Raw genomic sequence first — 22,179 nt, 5'->3', positions numbered from 1 at the left:
ACAACAACAACAGGTAGACTGGATCATTCGACATTTTAATGAGCCTGTAGTGCCACTAACTAGATGTACTTTCAAAGCCAACATGAAACAAAACCCCGGCTGAGCGGTAGATTTGTGATGGATGCCAAGTTTCCAGGAAGGGGCTGAGCTGAACAGGCTTTAAAAGGTGGCGGTGCCTTTCAGTTGTACAGCTGGAGCTCACAGTGTGTGCGGAACAAATGACTGAGCCACTTAGACCCTGAAAGGGAAAGAACCACCTGCGAACGGCTCACAGTTCACAGCTCCAGCCCTTGGCGTTGGTTTCGTGATGCTGCGACAGACGACAGCCAACCCGAGTGGAGCTGAAGCTTGATGGCATCGAGGAGTCTGAGCGCACGAGAAAGGACCTGGAGACCCGGAAGAAACAAAAGGAAGATGATGACTTCTGTGGGAGGCAGTGATGGAGAAGGGGCCACTGGGCTCCACGCTGACTTCAAAAGCCGAGAACAAAAGATCAATGACCGAACTGGTTATTAACCTCAACCAAAGCCCAACAATTGCTCATCTCAGTTTGGCAGTTTTGAATTTTGGAAATAGGCATGAAGTTTGCATGCCAAGGCCCCAGAACAGAGTAAAATGATGGCAGCCATACAGACAGGATTTGGAGAATTGAGGAGTTGGTCTACAAAATGCTGCTTCTTGCGGTGAGGACTGCTTCCGAGTGAGTTTAATCATGCTTAACTTTCACTTGAAGCCTGAATTCAAACTCTCGTTTGTCTCTGGAGGGTTATTTTGACTCTATGAATTATAGTCTGTCCAATGTTTTAAATAATAAATGTATTTTTGAAAACTTAAAAAAAAATGAATCAAACCCTCATCTCATGAATGCGCGTGTATTAACATAGTTTTGGTTATCAGTATATAAAGTCATCTTTAGAGATTGATTCTACAAGTAATTTACATCACTGAAAACTGGCACTGACAAAATGAGGGCTTTGTTTCTCATCATGAAACAGGGCGAAGTAAAGAAGGAGAGCCGGGTGTCTGTATGAGGCAATCCAAAAGCACTGCCCATCCCGTACTCGTAAATACAGAGGCTGGTGTTGGCGTAAACTCAAGCAAAAAGACCACTTTCTAGATGTGCTAACTGGTTTTATCTGAGGGCTTGTGGTGGGAGAGTGGGAAGTGGGTTAGGAGCTTTACTTCTATACTTGGTTTCCATCACATTTGACTATTTGGATTTAAACTACATATTGCCTTTATAACTAAGCAATCATAATAAAAGTCAATTAATAAGTATTGTCCTGGATTATAAATGTTGAGTCAAACCTTCTTCAAAAACAATTGAGGGAATTATTTATTTTAAGAAGCCAATTTTTTTTTTTTTAATAAACTCAGTATCAGGCCCCAGGATGCTTCCCTCTCACAAATTCCATTTGCTTTGTCGTGCTACAGCTGACTGCTCAGCGATCCACTTTAGTTGGCCTTTCCCCGGGGCTCACTCACAGCAATTCCGAAACAAGCTCCAACTCGCTCTCCCAGGGCAGGTGTTGTTTTCTGGGCAGCTCCTGCCACAGGGCAGCAGAATCAGTCACAGGCTTCGGAGCTGGACGCCTCGGGGTCCTGGTTCTGGCATGCAGTACATGCACCACACACACATGCTCTTAAATCTTGCTGTTTTATAGGGAGGTTTGGACACCACAACAAAAGAACTCAGTCTGCTTCTAAATACTTATATCTTCTTTTTTTGAGGGCAACTCATAAAGGTTTAGGGAGGATGTCATTCCTTGCAGCAAAATGGAACTGTGTTGTGTTTTCTTTCAACATGCCATGACATTGTAGGACTCACTCGCGCATTTCAGACGTTTCACCTGTTACAAGGTAGCTTACATCCGCTACAAGGTATGTTTCGGACAACCTAGATCAATTATTCAGCCTACCCATGTAATATGGAAACTGACTCCCCATGTGCAAAGTGTTCAAAGCTGGGAAAGGAACGGTGCTCCATGACAGGTGAGCATCGGAATTCCGGATGCTCCTGGGTTGGTTGGACATGGTGACGAGATGGCCTCAACACGAGCTCCACAACAGACATTCTCAACAAAGGACCTACCTGCGCAGAGCCTCTGTAGAGTTTCTGGCTGTGGCTTGCTGCCTGGGGCGTCTGTCTGATGTGTCTCCTTTGATGTTCTAGGAGTTCGTGATGATTGTCGTCTTTGGTTTGGAGTTCATCATTCGAATCTGGTCTGCGGGTTGCTGTTGTCGGTACAGAGGATGGCAAGGAAGATTGAGGTTTGCCCGAAAGCCTTTCTGTGTTATAGGTGAGTTTGAAAGCCTGACCATCAAAATCCCAGGCAAGCCTACATTTAATTATTTCAACATTTGATTGGCATTGAGAACCAGCCAACATTGAGCACTAACCAGGGGCTGAGCATGCTTGTGTTTTGAAAATGTTGACTCGTGTAATCCTCCGCCCAACACCGTGAGGCAGGTATGTTCATCATCCCCGTTCTACAGATGCAAAGAGCAGTGAAGTGAGTTGCCAAAAGTTTTACAGGTAGTTAGTGGCAAAACTGGGATTTGAACTTCGATGGTTGGGCTCTAAAACTCCAATTTTTATCAACTACATTAAAGTGAAATATATGGTTCTTCAGCATTACCCTTAAGTAGAAAATATCAAATCTGATCATACCCTTGAGTGACCAGCATGGGTAGCAATGCATTAGTTTTGGGATTATACATCAAGTAGCATGCTCCAGAATGATGGTGGTGTAGTCACCACGCTGATAAAGTGTCCTGGCCGCTGAAATGAGTCTTTCACACCTGCAACCCCCAAATAAAGAGCACCCCACTATACCTCGGTGGGTCCCTAGAGAGACTCTGTTCACCTGGGTCCTGGCATGAAATGACCCCTTTTAATCAAAATGCCATATAAAATTCTGTGGTTTAGATCTGTCATCTCCCAGTAATGTATTTGAAAGTATACCATAAAATTGAACACTCCTATATATCTGCTATTGTTGTTATTATTAGTCAGCTATGTTTTATTTTCTTGGTCTTTTTCCCTTCTTGGTTCTTAGACATCCATTCTAATCAGAACACAGAGTGTTCTTAGTGAAAGGCTTATTTATTTCAACAATTTCCAAACTGCATAAGTGGTTTTTATCATTTACAAGGTAGGTTATGTAGATTATGCACTTCAACTACAACAGGTTTTCTGCTTTGTTTTAAGTCAAGAGATAATGAGTATTTTTTTTTTTTAGTAATTCTTTTATTTCTTCCTTCACCCATGTTTCCTTTGACAGAGGAAGAGTGGGTTAAGGAAGACATCAGAAAGTACCTCCCCATCATTCCTCTAGTTCCTGAGGGCTTCCTCTCCCCCACTACTATAACCCAGTTCTACATTACAAATCTGGCTAGACCAAAGAGCACACATTGGTACAGATAAGAGCTCTGGACCCATGGAATTCAGGACAGATAACCCCCTCAGGAGCAGTAGTGGAAGTAGCAATAACATGAGGGTAGGGGGATGGCCAGGGAGGAGGAAGGGGGAGAAAGGGGGAACCCATCACAAGGTTGGATATATAGCATCCCCCCCCACACACGACTGGGACAAATAACAGAAATGGTGGGTGAAGGGTGTAAGATCTGAAATAATAATAGCCACATATAATTGATCAGGGATTCACGAGGGTGGGAAGGGAGGGGAGAAAAAGAGGAGCTTATACCAAGGGCTCAAGTAGGAAGAAAATAGATTGGAAATGATGATGGCAACACATGTACAAATATGTTGGATGCAATTGATATATGGAATGTTGTAAGAGCCCGCAATAATAATGACTAAATAAATAAATATACCCCCGAAAAGGGAAAGAAAAGAAAGAGTCTTCGCAGACTTGGACTCGATTGAGAAGAGCTCTCGATGCCATCCTTGGGCACAGACAGAGCACTATGCTGAGGACTGGTGGTGCCCCGTATCCTCTGCCACTAAGGTAGTTCCATGGTGCGAATACTTCAAAGGAGTCGCCATTTACTCAACAACAAAAGTCAGGAAATCTGATTGAGACACTGGAGTTACCAACAGTGAATGAAGAGAAAACTCTAAGTTCAATCAATCTTAAAATACCAACAACAAAAAAATACCACATTTGGCGATCTATTTGTACAGCCACCTCTCTTTTCCAAGAAGGAGCTTTACTGCTTTTTAGCAGCTGTGATGCTCAGGCGTCAGATAAACCCACTGCCATTGAGTGTCCCCAACGGTTCATCTCTCAGGACGCAGGCAGTCACATCCTTCGCCCAGGCAGCAGCTGGTGGCTTGGAACTGCGAACCTTACAATTACTAGTCCAACATCTAATCCAGAGAGAGTGCCACCAGCCTTGTGGGCTCATCAAGCCCCCAGGCAAATGAATGAACGATGAGGTTTTGTACCCTGGAGGTTTTCTTCTCTTCCCGCATCCCCTGCTCATGCACCATTAGGAAGGGCTGTAGCCTGATGTGTGGCTGCTGCATAACAAATACTTTCGGTGCCTTAGAGACCCACACAAAACTGTTCACACAGCAGATGGTTGTTTGGCCAAGATTCATTCAACTCCTGAAAGAGTGAAGGGCGGTGCGTGGATGGCTACAGGAATATTCCATTCCAGATTTTAAAACCAATTAAAAATTGGTTTTGCTCCAGTTCCAGAGGCAATGCCAATGTAGTCCTGGCCTCGGTGCTGAAAAGAAAGTCCTTCTCCAGCTGTCTGCTGCCTTTCGATAGGCGTTTCCAGCTTGGGTGCTTCGGTCGATCTCAATGCTCTAATCTTCCTCTTACTGTCTCAGCTCCTTAGAGCACTTGGTAATAACATGTGCTTCTAACAGTGAAGTGGTGTGGTCTGTAATCTCACTTGCCGTTAGACCCATCAGTAATGGCCTTACAAATTCAGTATGACATGGTTAATAACTATAGATTAGGTGACTCCTCAGGCCTTTGGTTCATTTGGGTATTTTACCTCTAATAAATTAATTGCTCTGAAAGAAAATTGTATGAATAAATAATGAATTCCCATTAGAACAAGGATAAGATTTCTTCTTACATTTCTGATAGCCTTGCTGCTGCTTCTATCCCCTCCTCCTCCACCTTTAACTGAATGTCTATGTAACGGTTTGATCCGTGGTCCACCTGAACTGATGTAGTAGTGAAACATTCAAATGTGGCTCTTCAGTAGGAATTCAATAAAATGTAACCTACGCTGAGGAACCAAATGTCAGCTGCCTCAGGCAGCAGGTGTCACTGGATGACTGCTGAAACCGTTTTGAGGCCTGTTTAATAGGTCTATGAAAATGGTTCATGCCACAGGTAAAATCACAAAGTGAAACGTAAGGGAACCCGTTAGTTTCCTCTTTCAACCTAAGTGACTATGACAAAATGAAAAGAAAAAAGAAAAAGAATAGAATCTCTCTCTCTCTCGTCTGTTCCTTGCTCAACTGTTCTGAGAGAGTTTGGAGAGGTTACGTTTTAAGATTCGATCTTTCGGGACATGTCAAATACACACCCCAATGTTTTTGGAAGTACTGCACGTTCAAAAGAATCCAGAGAGGCTGGCGCAGCTCGGCTCCTTGAGCACGCCAGCGTTATTCTTCCCGATCAGCAGCAGATCGGTGCTGCTGAGCCTGTATAATCTCAAGCCCTCGTGGCCAACGGATAGGATTTGGACACGTGTCTGATAAAGGGCCCAGGGAGTCTTTCCCCTCTTGAACTGCCCACCCTCTGTATGGCTGCCCTCTAGCCAGGGCCACGTTTTTCCAAAACTTGCTGATTTAAGGGATCATAAAGTTCATTGTGTGTGCGTGTATGTGGGAAGCATTTTAAACAATTGTTATGTGAGGGAAGATTCAATCTATTTAATTTTTTTATTAGCTGCTTTCCTGCATAACTGTATTGATTCACCTCTGCTTGGGTTTGAGAGTGTACTTTCAAACGGCTAAGGTCTTATTTTTAATTACAAAATCTCATCCTCCCCCGGTGTGTTCACTCCCTTTTCTCTCTAATAACGTTTCTACAGCTGTGGGCAACAATCACGGCATTACCAGTTTGGAGAGTCCAGCGTCTCTCCACACTGCCTGCCCGTCATGTCCCTGCGCTGGGCACCTCCCCTCACCACCACACCTTCACGATTTCTCCTCATCCCAACACAAATCACTTGCCACCCAGTGGCCTTGTTGCTGAGAATATGTGAAGGAATCACAAAGACTGGTGGTTTCAGAATCACTCCTTTTTTGTAGTGTTCGTTCATTAATGAAAATTTCAAATAGTACCCGAAGCTGGTGCTGGGATTTCAATAATAAGCCTGGTGTGAGCAGAAGTCCTCAAATTACTTCCAATAGTGGCCTTTTTGGATTCCTCGGTGACTCCTACCAGCAGATGTTAGCAGGCATATATATGGGGGGGGGATATATATATATATATATATGGGTTGGGTTTTTTTTTTCAGTCTGGCAGTACATCTCAGGGAAGCAGAAAGTACTGGCCTGATATTAATCTTGTATCTGTATTTGTTGCTAAATATAAGTGTATTGCTTATTGCTATTTTAACAGTTTTGCTAAAGTGTAACATTTCCACTGGAGGACTGGAGAAGCAAACCCCAGCACAAATGTTTCTCCCACGAAGCAGCCTATAAAGCCTTTGACATGAGATGAGATAGCAGTTCCTCAGGGAAATGCCAGCAAGTGTATTTTTTTTTTTTAATTAAGAAAGGGTAGCCAGCTTCTTACTTACTAAAACAAACTTGAAACCTTTATTAAAAGCAACGGCATGGCTGAAGCAACTCTAATATATCTGTGCGTTGATCTTATAAAAAGGCAACTTAATCTGCTAATGTGTTCTAAAGTTAGATCAGAGACTAGCAGAGCCGCTGCTGGCTTCTGACGTCCTCAGCCATCACTCCTCTGCTTCCGTGCCTTCTTTATCGTTGGTTCCATGAAATGTGTACCCGGAAGGCCTCATTTTCTATTCCTTGGCGTCTTTGCTCCTCATAAAGAGAAATTACTCTTTCGGGTTATTTCCTGTCAGCCACGTACTATTCTGCTTCTTCTCTTTACTTCTAAGTCTCTATACACCTACAGTACACGTACACTCCTACACTGGGTCATCCCAAGATAAAGGAGCCCCACTGGATTGATTGCTCACCGAACAGGGAAGCTACGCAAATCCCTTTAGTAAAGAAGTGCTGATATTTATCGAGACCCACTGCACACTACATGCTGCTCTAACCAGCTTATAGATGTCGTATCTCTTTTACATAAGTACCGTAATATCCTATTTTAAGAAATGGGCCCAATAATAAAGTCCAAATCCAAAGGAAGGAAGGGCATCGAGTTTAAAGTGTGAACACCTGGTTTGCAGAAGGGTAGTAGGAATGACAAGGAAGGCCCACAATCTATTTGCAGGTCTACACATGGATCCTGGCTGATCATAGTTGAGATGTGAATCACCATGTTATCAGACAGCGAGCATTGCAAGGTAGATTATGGCAGATGTAGTGAGGTTGAAATGTAATATCCCATCATTTGATCTCCCTTCTGTCCCATTCAAATTTTATTTCAGTTTGTTTTTTTTTAATGAAGGGGAAATACACCTGGATTAAACCTCCAGTGAATTCCCTCTGAGCATGGACCAGAGAGGTGAATGGTCTTAAAGTAGATTGCTGCAGGTGCAATTAGATTAAAATTTAACACCTCATCATATGATCTCCCCTTTGACCCATTTTTAATTTGCTCTAATTTGTCATATTTTCTGCTTTCTTTTCTATTGAGGTTTTTCTCTATCTTACTTTGCTGTTATTGATGCCCTCTTTTGTATGTTTTTCTGAAATGCGGGATAGGTGAATCTGTCCTGACAGTAACTGGATTTGTGGTTTTCTGTGGGTATAGTGGAGGAGGAAAGGGGGAGCCAATGACAACAAGTACAGAAAAAATGTTCTAAAATTGATTGTGGTGATGTACCATTCTTAATATTGAACTGTTGAATTATGTGATAAGAGGATTGTATGCCAACAAAACTTTTAAAAAATAAAAGAGGAAGTGCTCAAAGTGAGGAAGATTGTCCTGAAAGAACGAGAATGCACTCCACCTGCTCAGGAGGGGGAAATGCCCTTACTGTTTGTGAGTGTTTTTAACTTCAGTTAAGTTGAACCTGTTCATTGCCAGCAGCTAGTAAACAAAGAAGATAACACCTTTATGCTCATCATTAGTAATTCAGAACTCTTGAATGAGTAACCAGGCTTTACAGAATGGCATTAATTGCAGAATAAAATAAAATAAAAATATTAGCAGAATCAGGTTACCTTTTGCTGCTTTCTTTAAAAACAACAACAAAAAAACATTTTATTGTGATTTGTATGAATGTATGCTGAGCAAATCAGTTTTCCATTCAACAATTTATACACATTGTGTTTTAGGACATGATTGCAGTCCCCACCATGTAACAACACTCTTTCCTACTTCAAACCTGTGTTTACCATTTCTCTTAGGCCTTCCTGCATTCCGAGTTTCCTTCCTGGGCAAATGCTGCCCTTTTGATCTACAGTTGATGGTTCTGAGGAGTGCAGACCTCACCGGTGTTACTGTACACCTTGTACCAACCAAAGCGCAGCCCACTGCCATCAAGACGATTGTGGCTCACAGTGGCCCTACAGGCTCCCCATTTGGTGGGCCACTGGGGTGCTATCAGTTACAGATCTGCAGTATGTCTAAAGGCCATCGTCTCAGGGGCCCCTCAGTTTCTCTGACATTAGTAAGCCTGATCTTTTTCATGATGGTTGAGTTTTGTTCCACAATTTTCTTCCACCCTGTTCAGAACCTCCTATTGTGATGCCTTTCAGAGAGGTCGGCAATGGCCGCCTGGCACCAGCTGGTTGTTCTGGTGTCAGGGTGGTGAAGGCTGTCCATTAGCCCTGAGAGCTGAGTGTTCTCCGTGACTTTCCTCTCTCCTTTGCTCTGGACGAGGAGAGGAGGCTCCCAGCTTTTAAGACCCCGGTTACTCTTCATGAAAGTAAGATACAGAACAATGTCTTTGTGGACTGTAGTGCCAAGTGACCTTGATAGCCCTAAGACTCGGGTCCAGTACAGTTTCACATCCTCCTAAGCCCTATGGGAGGTCACCGTGAGTTGGAACCAGCTTGATGGCAGTGGGGCAACTAGTAATGGTCTCGTTTTTATTCTACTCCTTATGATCTGTAGATAGATTTGATAATCTATGCATGCTATGTGTTAGGGCCTCTAAGTTGTCCCTTATTTTTTCTTTGATGATCTTTATGGTTTTAACTTTTATACTTAGGTCTTTGGTTCATCATGAGTTACTTTTTAAATATGGTGACAGATCAGGATCATCGTTTTCTGCAAATGGATATTCAGTTTTGCCAGCACCTTTGCTCTCCCTCACGTAAAGGCTATCAGCCCTTTGTCAAAGGTCAGCTGTCCAACATGGACAGCTTTACTTTTAGGTTCTCAATTCTGCACCATTGATCTATGTGTCTGTCACTGTACCAGTTACGGGATGTTTTGGCTACCATTGAGTGAACATTAGGGTTTTAAATGAGGAGTATGATCATAAAGTCTCCCACTTTATTTTTCTTCGGTGTTAGTGCTCTGTTTACCCAAGGTTTTTTTCATTTTCATTTAAAGTTAGTGCTTAAATGTTCCATTTTAAGAATGATGATATTCTTCCATTTATGGAGGTCTCTTGCTTTTTCATAGTGGTTTTTGGTGGCTATCTTTCTATTGGTCTTTTCTGTCTCTGGCTAGATTTATTCGTAAGTATTTCATCTTTGAGGTGGTTATTATAAATAGCATTCCTCTTTTACAGTCCACTTGTTAATGGAGAGGAAGCTGGCTGACTTTTATACATTGATCTTGTAGTTTGCCACTTGGCTGACCCCTTCTATCACTTCCAATGCTGTCTTGTTGATTCTCTGAAGTGATATCATCTGCAAAGAGAGGTAGTTTCACTCCTTGGCCAATTTGAGTGCCTTTTATGAATCTTTTTTACCATATTTCTCTGGTTATGGCTTGCAGAGTGATAAAGGGCATCCTTGTCTGGTTCATGTTCGTGAGAGCAATGTTTTCAGCCCCCTCTCCAGGGAGAAGACTGGTGTCCATTGTGTTGGTGAATATGTCCTCAACTATGTTGAAGAATTTCCATTGTGTCCTATTTTGCTGAGTGTTTATCAAGAACAGATGTTGGGTTGTGTATCAGTCTTTTTGCATCAATTGATGTAATCATGTGGTTCTCTTGTTTTAGTCATGTGGTGGGTTGTGTTTGCTGGTTTTTCTAATATTGAACTATCCTTCCACACATTGTATGAATCTGATTTGATCTTGCTGCATTATTTGGGTTTTTTAAAAATATATTGTTGGATTCTATTGTTTTGTTAAGAATTTATGGATCTATGTTTATGAGGGTCATTGGTCTACAATTTTATTTTTTAATAATTTTAAGCATGTCTTTGCATGGTTTTGCCATCAGAGTTTGCTTATTTCATAGAGTGAGTTCAGAAATAATCCATCCTTTTTTATGTTCTGGAATAATTTGAATAGAATTGTGTTTTCAGTTCTTTTCTGAATGTTTGATAGAATTCAGTAGGACTATTTTTGGTTGGAATTTTCTCATAACCGATTCCATTTTTCTATTTTGTGATGGGTCTGTTCAAATTTCCTACCTTAGATTGTGTTTGTTTGGGATAGGTAATACATTTCTAGAAATTTTCCATGTCTTCTGAGCTTTCAAATATGTCAGAGTGGATTTCTTCATAATGTTGTTGTTATCCTTTTTATCCCCGTTGGTTCTATTGAAGGCACAAAGCAAAGGTGATGGAGATAGAAGTAGTCATGCAAAGAAGGCTATAGAATTTCATAATGAATGGCTAAGGCAAAGGAGGGTACAACAAAAGTTTATCCAATGTCCACTCTATCGAAGCACTGTTCTGGTGGCCAGGGAGGCTCTGTGGAATAAAATTAACAAGGTTCTCCCTCTTGTAGGGCTAACATACCAGTGGACAGAGGAAGACAATAGGTAATTGAAATAGCTATATGTAATTTCAACTAGAGTTAGTACAATGAAGAATATCAAGAAGATTGAGAGTTCAGAGAGAATCTTTTTGTGTTAGTCTGGGTAGACTAGAGAAACAAATTCATAAGCACGTATATGTATATAAGGAAGAAGTTTATATACAAGAGCAATTGTATATTAAGAAAACATCCCAACCCAGTCCAGTCCAAGGCCATAAGTCTGATATTAGCCCACATGTCCGATACCAATCTATAAAGGTCTCTTCAGACTCACGAAACACATGCAGTGAAGCCAAATACAAGATGACCGGTGGGTAGAAAGTCTTTGGGGCCAGTGGCGTTGTAAGCATCTCAGTGCTGGCAGGGGTCTCTCTGTGGCTTCTCTGGCTTCCAAGGTCTGGTTACATCCATGTGGCTTGTCCGGCTCACTTTTGAAAGAGTGAACCTGCAGGTTAATGTAAGCACATACCTTTCTTGGCCAGGAAAATGGTAATTGCAGAGATTGATACCTGATGAGTTTAGCTTAGACAAAAAAAGAGACAAAAAAGGTCAGTGTGGCTGAAATCCAAAAAGCAATGCAAAGTAAAGAAGGAGACAAGCAGAGGACACACTCTGAAAGCCGGGCAGGCCACACGAGGGCATAGATGCACATATAATTTACCCTGATTCAAAGCAGCTAACAAAGATAGGGCATCAGGGAAAATCCAATTGGTTGGTTGCTGGCAGGCCTAGCATTGACTATTTAGTTTTAAAAACAATATTTTGATCAGGTGATGAAAATCATGACTATATGACTTTTATATATTTTAATCATCTACATATTTTTGAGCTTCATATTAGCAATATATAAATTATTATCCATTCAAGCTAACCTTAAAGCATTCCCTCCTAAAGACCTACATTTCTCCCCTTTTAAACATGAAGTTCAAGATTAAAAAGAAAAGATGTTCTTTTCTATGAGCAACTGGAATGAAGAAAATGCAGTACAAAATGCTTTTACAATTCCATCGGTGACTATCACCAATAAGAAACTCCCAAGAGTCTTCGGACCAAAGAGCTTTGCCTCATACTTAGCAATGATGATTGCAAGGCAGATTTATTTCCTTAAAGATTATTTGTTTCCTTTGGGAAATTGTCCCCTTTTTTTGCCTTGAGGTGTTATCTGAAGACTTATGATCAATAAGAAACATTAAACTGTCACTATGGGGTAAACTTTCAAAGTAGTGCTTGGGATTTCCCAGTGTGAAGCCCATTAACTTCAGTGGAAGTCCTGCCGTTAAAATAAGGCACGTGGCTTTGAAAATGTTCCACAGTACGTCTTTACAGTGCCTTTTAAAAGATTATTTCGAATAAACATCACAGAGCAATTCAGTACACAGCTGATTGTAGTATTTAAGAACACGGATAATGTACTGTGCGAAATGAGGCTTTTTAAAATTAGATGTTAAAGCGTCACTCCTATTAAGAGTCACAACAACAATATAAATACATCTTTAATTCTTCAAAGAGCACCTTTCTGTAAAGAAATTTGGAACTCAAATGAAATACCGAGCTCATAAAGCAGCGAGCTCTACGTCCCTCTGAGACATTGTTTATCTGACTCTGGAGCAGGGAAATGGAGGCACCGTGAAGTAGGGTGCTCTGTCCTCAGCCCCTAAGTCAGCAGTGAAGTTGGAAATAGAAAGCCAGCCTCCCAGTAGCTCATTGCTCTGAAGCACTGCCTCTTGTTGGAGTCAAATTTAATTACTTTATAATCCATTTAATCTACACAGGGAAGAGTAATGAGGGAGGCAGGAAAACGGAATTGATTAACAGGTTGGTGGGAGATCGCATTATGTGGATTAGCAACGGTCTCCTCCGGCTTCAGCTTTCCAGTGTGCTCCAGAGGACACCTGACACCCTGATAGGGATTATCCTACCCTGTGGACCGCAGTGAGGAAGCACTGCTTTATTTGCCTCCCGTGGAAACATGAGGAAAAGTTCCCCTTGAAAGAGCTGCAGAGCCTTTTTTTTTTTTTTGTCAAGAATAAAATTTCCTGATTTCAAAAGCAGAACCACCCACAATGAGTGAAAAGAGTACACACTTTCCCCTCTGAACCCCCTCTAATTTGAAGGAATTAAAGAATTATTTTGAGTTAAATGCTCAATTCACTGTTCCCCTTGAAACAAAAGCTGATTGTGCCTTTTTGTTGTTTTTGTTTGAGTTAGGGCTTTTATTTATTTCCTCACTAATTCTCAGTGATTCTGTATGTGCTGATCCATTCATTATCTGTAGACATTAGAGAAGGGACAAGGATTTAAGAGTTCCCACATGCAAGGAGCACACCAGCCTGTGTGGTCACAGGGTGTTGGCAGGATCAGGTATCAGGCATCATCAGACCCAAAACAAACAACCATTTCTATTCGAATGAGGGAGTTAGAGTGGAGACCCAAAGCCCATCTGGGTCTCCTGGACATCCCCTGACAGAAGGGTCACAAGGAGGGGACGAGTCAGGCAGGGTGCAGTATAGCACCTATGAAACAAACAACTTTCCTCTAGTTCTTTAATGCTTCCTTCCTCCAAATATCATGACCCCAGTTCTACCTTACAAATCTGGCTAGACCAGGGCATGTACACTGGTACAGATAAGAGCTCTCAACACACACACTCTAGGACAGATAAATCCCTCAGGACCAATAATTGGAGTAGCAATACCGTTAAGGTAGGGGGCAGTGGGGGGGAAGGAAGAAAAATGGGGAACTGATCGTAATGATCTGCATACAACCAGCACCACCCGTCAAGGGGGACAAACAACAGAAGCATGGGTAAAGGGAGACAGAGGACGGCGTAAGATATGAAAATAAAAATAATTTATAAATTATCAAGGGTTCACAAGAGTGGGAGGGAGAAGGAGAAAAGGAAAAAAAGAAGCTGATACCAAGGGCTCAAGTGGAAAGAGTGTTTTGAAAATGATCATGGCAACAAATGTACAAATGTTCTTTTGATACAATTGATGTATGGAGTGTTCTAAGAGCCATAAGAGCCCCCAATAAAATGATTTATTACAAAATAATAATTTAAAAAATAAAAATATTTTTCCAAGCACTTGTTACCATGAGATGTATAGATTTGATTAACTACCACATCAGGATTCAGAACTTTTTTATTACTCCAAAGAAGTGCCCTTGCTTACTTCTGTTATAGTCACTTCTTCCCCAACACTAACCCTATGAATGCACTAATCAGTTCTCCATCACTATAATTTTGTCATGTGAGAATGTCATATTAACAGTAGGTATCCTTTTGAGACTGGCTTTGTTTTCCCACTGAGCATAACATTCTTGAGATCCACCCAGGTCATGTGTATCAATAGTTGACTTCATTTACTGCTGACTATGATACCGGGATACAGATGGCCACCATTAGTTGATCCATTTACCTATTCATGGTCATTCGAGTTGTTTCTTCATTTGGGCTATCAGACACACAACGCTGCCATAAATAATTGTGTATAGGGTTTTGTCTGAACATGCTTTTTTATCCCTCCAGGGCCACGTGGTATGTGTTTGTTCAGTTCTCCAGTGTGGGGGGGCCACTCATTTTCAAATCTGGAAATGCCCAGCGTGCTTCATTGCAATAAATCACATCTTTGCTGGCTTGAAAGACATTATTTTTTCTTTTTACAGAGAATACATATTTCTGCTTTCTTTGTTTTTCTATAAAATGTATTTTAATAAGCAAGAGTTGCTGAAATTCATATTTCACCCACTGGGTTAAAAAGCAAATGAAAATAACATGAAGTGACAGATCCTCACAGCCTGATCAGTGAGGTCAATTTTGTTTGTTTTTAAAGATAATTTAATGTAAGAAGTCAATAATGTACAAATTCCTGAAGGACCAATACTTGAATTTGATTTCATTTTGTAGAAAGCCCCCAAAGAGCAGACACTAGACCAATACCAATAATGATTGTCTGCTAATAATAAGAAAAGACCTCAAGAAGTGTGTGGGAGAACTCCATCGATTGTAATTCAATTTATCCATGAACTTTTTAAAGCCTCTAATTTGGACTTTAAAGCATCAGATTTATGAATGCCCAATGATGTTTTATAGAAATTACACCCAAGACTCACCTTCATGAGACTACAGTGATCTAAAGAAGTCTTTTTTTCTACCAAGTCCCATTCCTCCCAGAAATATTCCTATTTTTTTCTTTTTTTTTTTTCTCTAATCATTTTATTAGGGGCTCATACAACTCTTATCACAATCATACATACATCAATTGTGTAAAACGCATTTGTACATTCATTGCCCTCATCATTCTCAAAACATTTTCTCTCCATTTAAGCCCCCGGCATTAGGTCCTCATTTTTCCCCTCCCTCCCCGCTCCCCGCTCCCTCATGAGCCCTTGATAGTTTATAAATTGGTATTTTGTCATATCTTACCCTGTCCGACATCTCCCTTCACCCACTTTTCTGTTGTCCGTCCCCCAGGGAGGAGGTCACATATAGCTCCTTGTCATCGGTTGAAATATTCCTAGTCTTAAGTTAATTCTCTGACTCTTTTCCTCCAAAACTCTCCCTAAAGTCTTCCAATGAATCTTCTATCACAACTAACAGATAAGTCATTGTCTCAAAAATTAGTAACAACATTTTGTGCCCAAGTTCATGAGTCCCAATTTCATCCTTGCTCTGGCTATAAGTCGTGTATAGACCAACTAAGAACTCCTTCCAAAAAAAGATAAACTTGAATCAATGTCTATCTTACCGTATTCTAAAATAAACTGTAAGTAGATCCCAGATGAAATGGAATGAAACCGAAAAATACTCTTGTGCAGATAAGGGTAAATTCCTTTGTAATTTTTGAAGCAAGAAGGCTTTTCTAACTAGAGATAAGTCAAAGAAAAAAAAACACTGATGAATCCTCAAAAATTCAAACTCACTGCCCTCAAGTCAGTACTGGCTCAGAGTGACACCGCAGGACAGAGTAGAACTGGCCCTGTGGCCTTCTGAGACTGTAGCTCTTTATGGGCATGGAAAGCCCCCTCCTCTTTCACCTGTGGTTTTGAGCTGCTGACCTTGCAGTTAGCAGCCCAAGGGATAACCATTACATCACCAGAGCTCCTTATTGATAAGTTAGGCTACATAAAGTCAAAAAAGACTGCATTGTGCACAAAATGAAAAGCAAAGTCCAAAGAAAATCATGAGAAAATATTTACAATTCATATCAGATACAATGAGGTAATCACCCCTCATAAGATATATGAGGGGTACCCTAAAAAACTGGAATTTTTTTCCCAAAGCTTTGTATTTAAATTTTTTTACAAAACAACCGTATCACTCTCAAAGTATTCTCTAGTACACTTTTTTTTTTTCTAATACACTTAATACATTTGTCAAATCTGCGATTCCATTCTTGGAAACATTTTTCAAACTCAACTGTTTGGATGGCACCTCCCTAGCTTTTTCTTCTCCTCTTCTACATCATCAAATCACTGCCCTTCCATGTCCTCTTCACTCATAGAAACAAAAATAAGTCACACAGAGCAAGGTCAGGTGAGTCAGTTGCATGGAGCAACTGAGAGAGGCATACTTTTTTAATTTTAATTTTTGCCAAAAACTGACACACTGCAATGGCTGCGTGAGCAGGTGCATTGTCGTGGTGGCAAAACCAGTCCCCCATCTGCTACAAATCAGGCCTTTTTTGTTGCACACTGCTACACAATCTTTTCAGAACCTCTAAATAGAAAGCTTGATTAACAGTCTGACCCGGTGGAACGAATTCAAATGCACTATCCCCCTCAAATCAGCAGAGCTTTTTCCCATTTTGGTGGGGTACCCCTTCATATTAAACCAAAAAATAAAATTCACCACCTTCAAGTCAATTCTGGATCATAGCAACTCTATAGGGCAGGGTAGAACTACCGCTGTGAATTTCCAGGAGTAGGAATTCTACTCTTTTCAGGAGTAGAAAATTTAATCTCTCTCTTGAGGAGCTGGCTAGTAGTTTGAAACTACTTACCTTCTAGTTAGTAGCCCAATGTGTGACCACTGATATATAGTGCTCTGGAAAACAAGACATTTCAAACAACCCAGTAGAAAAGATGGAAAATCAATACAGCAAATCATTCACAGAAGTGATACACACGTACACACACATGCGGGAATGGAAAATGGAATTTAAAAATAATGTAATTTTTCTACCAACGTTCAGAAATCCCCTTGTATCTGAGACTTTAGGTCAAAAAATATTGCTACTAGGCATTTAGCTCAGGAGCTCTGGTAGCATAGTGGTTAAGAGTTGGGCTAAGAGGTCAGCAGTTTGAAACTGAGAGCCACTCCTCAGGGGAAAGATGAGGCCTTCTACTCCCTTAAAGAGTTTGAGTTTCAGCATTCCATGATGCTCACCTTCCTGACATGATCGCTGAAGACAAAGTGGGTGCATAAGCAAATGTGGTGAAGAAAGCTGACGGTGCCCGGCTATCAAAAGATATAGCATCTGGGGTCTTAAAGGCTCGAAGATAAACAAGTGGCCATCTAACTAAGAAGCAACAAGCTCACATGGAAGAAGCACACCAGCCTGTGAGATCACGAGGTGTAGATAGGATCGGGTATCAGGTATCAGAGAACAAAAATTCATATCATTGTGGAATGAGGGTGAGTGCAGAGTGGAGAGCCAAAGCCCATGTGTAGGCAACTGGACAGCCCCTTACAGAAGGGTCACGGGAGGAGACGAGCCAGTCAGGGTGCAGTATAGCAATGATGAAACATACAACTTTTCTCTAGTTCCTAAATGCTTCCTCCCTGCCACTATCATGATCCCAGTTCTACCTTACAAATCTGGCTAGACCAGAGGATGTACACTGGTACAGACAGGAGCTGGAAAGAGGGAATCCAGGACAGATGAACGCCTCAGGACCAGTGGTGAGAGTGGTGAGACCGGGAGGGTGGAGAGAAGGTGGGGTAGAAAGGGGGAACTCATCACAAGGATCTACATATAACCCTCTCCCTGGGGGACAGACAACAGAAAAGTGGGTGAAAGGAGACGTCAGACAGTGTAAGACATGAAAAAATAATAATAATTTATAAATTATCAAGAGTTTGGGGGGGGCGGGGGGGGGTGGAGAAAAAAAAGGAGCTGATACCAAGGGCTCAAGTAGAAAGTAAATGTTTTGAGAATGATGATGGCAACAAATGTAAAAATGTGCTTGACACAATGGATGGAGTTGTATGAGCCCCCAATAAAATTATTTTTTTTAAAAAGGAAATGCCCATCACAAGGCAATGGCTCATTCTTCAAGTATAGCCAGGGCTGCCCTATGGCCCTGTAAGAATGTCATTTGGAAATCAAACCACCCACTGCACAACCCTGATCTTGCCCTTGTAGACTTCTCTTTGTTCCCCAAACTCAAAGAACATTTTCTTTATAATACGATATAAGTCTATGGATGATCCAAAACTGTCATGTTGATGTGGTATGAATCAGAGAGTGCAGAATTCTTTGGAGAAGTGTTAGAAAGGTGAAAACACTACCTTTTGAAGTGTGTAGACCTATGTGGAGGATACGTCAGGGAAGATGGCTTCCCATTTGGATATGTTTGTTTAAGGACAGTTTCTAAGATTTTGTAGCAATCCATTTGACTTACCCTCACATATACTCCATCTTACCCATAAAAAAGGAAATGAAAATTATTGCATTTTATCACCTGTCAGATTGTCAAAAAATGTACAAATTTGACCATTCACTTCTCTAGTGAGACTGTCAAGAAGCAGCCATTTCCACAAAATGGTACGACCTGAAGTAAGAGACACAACACAGACAGACATAGGCTGCCCCACGTTCATAGGAGCACAGGTCACAACAGCGAGAAGCTGTAAACAGCCCAAGTGCCCATCAGTAGAAAAGTGGTGAAAGCAGCTCTGGTACGCGCACAAAGAAATACTATGCACCCCAAAAAGCAGTGATGGAACCCCAAACACCCCATGAGATTGATGGACCTGGAAATCACACTAAGTGGTGCCAGTCAATCACAAGTGACAACAGTGTATGAGACCTATAAGGCTAACGCCAAGACAAAGGCAGCCATCAGTTCTCGGTCGCCTAATCTTCTAATCTGGACTCCCAACAAGGAGGCTGTGTGCCTGCCTTTGCTCATGATTCAAATATCACCCCCATATTTGTATATCTGTTTGATTTGGAATTGACAGCAATGGGTTTGGTTTGGGGAGCAATGTTTTGAGGTGGGGTGTTCTTTTGGATTTTTGTTTCGGGCGAAGGCTCACTTTTGTCATCTTTGCTTTTTAAAACATTAAAGAGCTCTTTCGTAGCAGACATTCCCAATGCAATAGTGCATTCGATGTCTTGACAGCAACCTCCATGGACAATTAGTTGTTGATCCAAGTAGAATGAAATGATTTTAAATTAAGAATAAATTTTTATGTTTAAAACAAAGAAAAGTGAGAAAATGAATCAGGCTGGGTATTATTTACTTTAATAATTATTTACTAAAGAAATTTAAGTAAAATCATGTACTTTAATACTGGTATTATTTATTAACTTTTGCTTTACTGTACTTCACAGATACTGCATTTTTTATTAGTTGATGATTTTTGGCAGCTCCGCATCAAACAGGTATATTGATACTGTATTTCCAATAGCAGTGTGCTCAATTCGTGTCACTGTGTTACACTTTGGTAATTCTCACAGTACTGTAAACTTTTCCATTATGCTTTTGCACAATCGATAGACTAAGTGTAATGTAAATATAACTTTCATATACAGAGGAAAACAAAAAAATTCACATGTCTCACTGTATTGCAATATTTGTTTTATTGCAGTGGTCTAGAACTGAGCCCACAAGAGCTGCAAGATATGCCTGCAATAAACAATTGCAGGAAAGATTGTGTTCTAGAATGTAAAAGTGGAATCTGTGGTTTTAATTGGCTATTAATTATAGCTTGATCTATATTTAAGGAGCCCAGCCCTGGTGACATAGTGATTCCATGTTGGGCTGCTAACTACAAGGTCAGCAGTTTGAAACCATGAGAAGCTATGAAGGAGTAAGATGAAGCCTTCTACTCCCGTAGAGAGTTGCCATCTTTCTGAAAATTGAATCAATGGCCGTGAGTGAGTGAATGAGTGAGTGAGTGAGTAATCACACAACTGGCTCATCAATAGGTTATTAACTGAAAGGCTAACAGTTCAAACCCACCAGCTAGCTGCTCCACAGGGGAAAGATGCAGCAGTTTAGTTCTATAAAGATTTCAGCCTTGGAAAACCAGTAAGGCAGTTCTAGGCAGAGTGGGTTACAAATTGGGTGTTGAACCACCGGTCAGCAGTTAAAAACCACCAGCCACTCCACCAAAGGAAGATAAAACTTTCCACTCCTGTAAAGAATTACAGTCTTGGGGAAACCCACAGGGACAGTTCTTCCCTGATCTCTAAGGTTGCTATGAGTTGGAATGTGCTCAATGGCAGTGGGTGGGTGGGTTAGTGACCTACATTTCCCCAAGGAGGGCTTTCTTGGCCCAGATAGCTGTCCTAGTAACGTGCTTCTGTTTTCCTCCAGTCATAACATCCATCATCCATTATTCTGGCTACTCAATTCAGTCTTTTCTGTTACCTCTCACCCCTGAGGAGACAGAGGGCATCTATCTTGGCTACCCTATTGATGCCCGAGCCTTGCCTTTAGCTATTACATCTCCAAGTCCTAGTGCAATGCTTCTCACAGGAAATTTACATCAGACGAACTAAGGTTTTATAAAATGACAAGCTGATAAACTTTTACAGACAAACCCCCTTGCCTTTGCACCCCCTACACACATTTACATAAACAAATGAAGACAAAATTTGATGCATTTATCCAAGCAATGCAAGTCAAAAATTAGCACCTTTACCTAACTTATCAAGAGTTTTCAGAAGAATAATTTTTGACTGCATTATCTGTCTAATTGCTTCCATTCTGTACTTTAATTTGGTTATGTGAATGTGATTTTATTTTTTAATAAAGTGTCTATTTTGCATTTGTAATTCTGAATTCTTTTACCAGAGGTTCTTCTTCTCCTTTACTGCCATTTTTTACCTTAGGTTTGTACAGAATGATTTAAGTATTTGACTCCAATCCCTGCCACAAACTCCATATCTTTGTTTTTGGAATTTGGAGATCAAAGCACTGTAGCTAATCCTTAGGACATTTGCCATGGTATAACTCAAGAATTCATCTCTTATCAAGTTTCTGTGGGTTCCTGTAGTACTTTCTAGTCTTAACTTTAAAATGTGAACATCTGAAAGTATTTTGAATTATGTTGTCTTGAGACTTTTCCATATTCAGTTTATGGGACAATATCCAGCTCCTGAATGGTATTGAATTCCACTAGGCCTGTCCCGCCTCTTTATGAAAGATTCCTGGGTTATATCATCACGTTTTCAATAAAACTTGTTTTTTTGTTTGTTTGGTTTTTGCTCTCCTATAAACAGAGTGTGTCTTATTCCAAAAGTTCATGACAGTAGAAAAGGAACTGATAGTGAAAGAGAGAAATGAATCCAAAGCAAGATTTTCTCCATAGCTTTAGGATTTTTTTTTTAATGAGACAATATGCTTCATAGTCTGAGCTATGACTTTGGGAATTAGTTGCCATGAAACCTAATCCTGTTTCTGGAAGTAACTTATTGCATTATCTTAGACAAGCCTTTGTGGGACCCTACTTCTTTCCATGTAAGTACAGATAAGAAACAGCAATGCCTTTGTAGGATTCACAAAGAGTAACACATAAAAAGCAATTATGAAACTATGAAGGAAAATTTTGATAAGGATAATGTGAATAATGATGAGACGTGTGTGCATAATTAGACATGGTCTCTTTGGTTGGTAATCCCCCTAGAAGCACAGATAAATATAGTAGTTCTGAGCAAGCAACAAGTAGGATTTTCAAAATGTTAATGACTGCCAAGTATTTATTTGTGACTTGTGCTTACTCAAATGCCCACCTTTAAGGGACTATCTTTTCATTCTTCCACAGAAGGAAAAGTCCATTTTCACACCCCAATGTTTATCCCCAAGGATTAGCCTAGAGTCCAAACACCATCCGTTTCTTATTTCTAAAAATAAGAAATTGTGCATTGAAAAGGATTAAGAGAGCCAGGTGAGCCAGGTAGTTCTCAATTTCCAC

At 40.7% G+C, this 22,179-nt stretch overlaps 1 protein-coding gene and 1 pseudogene across 1 annotated transcript in view; both read left to right on the top strand.

Moving 5' to 3' along the window:
• LOC115871014 overlaps nt 1-576 on the top strand; it is a 2,799-nt pseudogene extending 2,223 nt beyond the window's left edge.
• KCNQ5 (potassium voltage-gated channel subfamily Q member 5) overlaps nt 1-22,179 on the top strand; it is a gene marked incomplete at its 5' end in the record, with an annotated part of 638,988 nt that overhangs the window by 480,297 nt on the left and 136,512 nt on the right. The window contains one exon of the mRNA XM_045294328.1: nt 2,174-2,300. Coding sequence (XP_045150263.1) covers nt 2,174-2,300 — 127 coding nt within the window. The remainder of the gene's footprint in view (nt 1-2,173; nt 2,301-22,179) is intronic.

This window comes from Echinops telfairi, unplaced genomic scaffold (genome assembly GCF_000313985.2).
Source record: "Echinops telfairi isolate 266 unplaced genomic scaffold, ASM31398v2 ScPeMD7_3533;HRSCAF=4204_0, whole genome shotgun sequence".
NCBI lineage: Eukaryota > Metazoa > Chordata > Mammalia > Afrosoricida > Tenrecidae > Echinops > Echinops telfairi.
The sequence above is the reverse complement of the archived record's forward strand: the minus strand, read 5'-3'. Positions and strand labels throughout refer to the sequence as shown.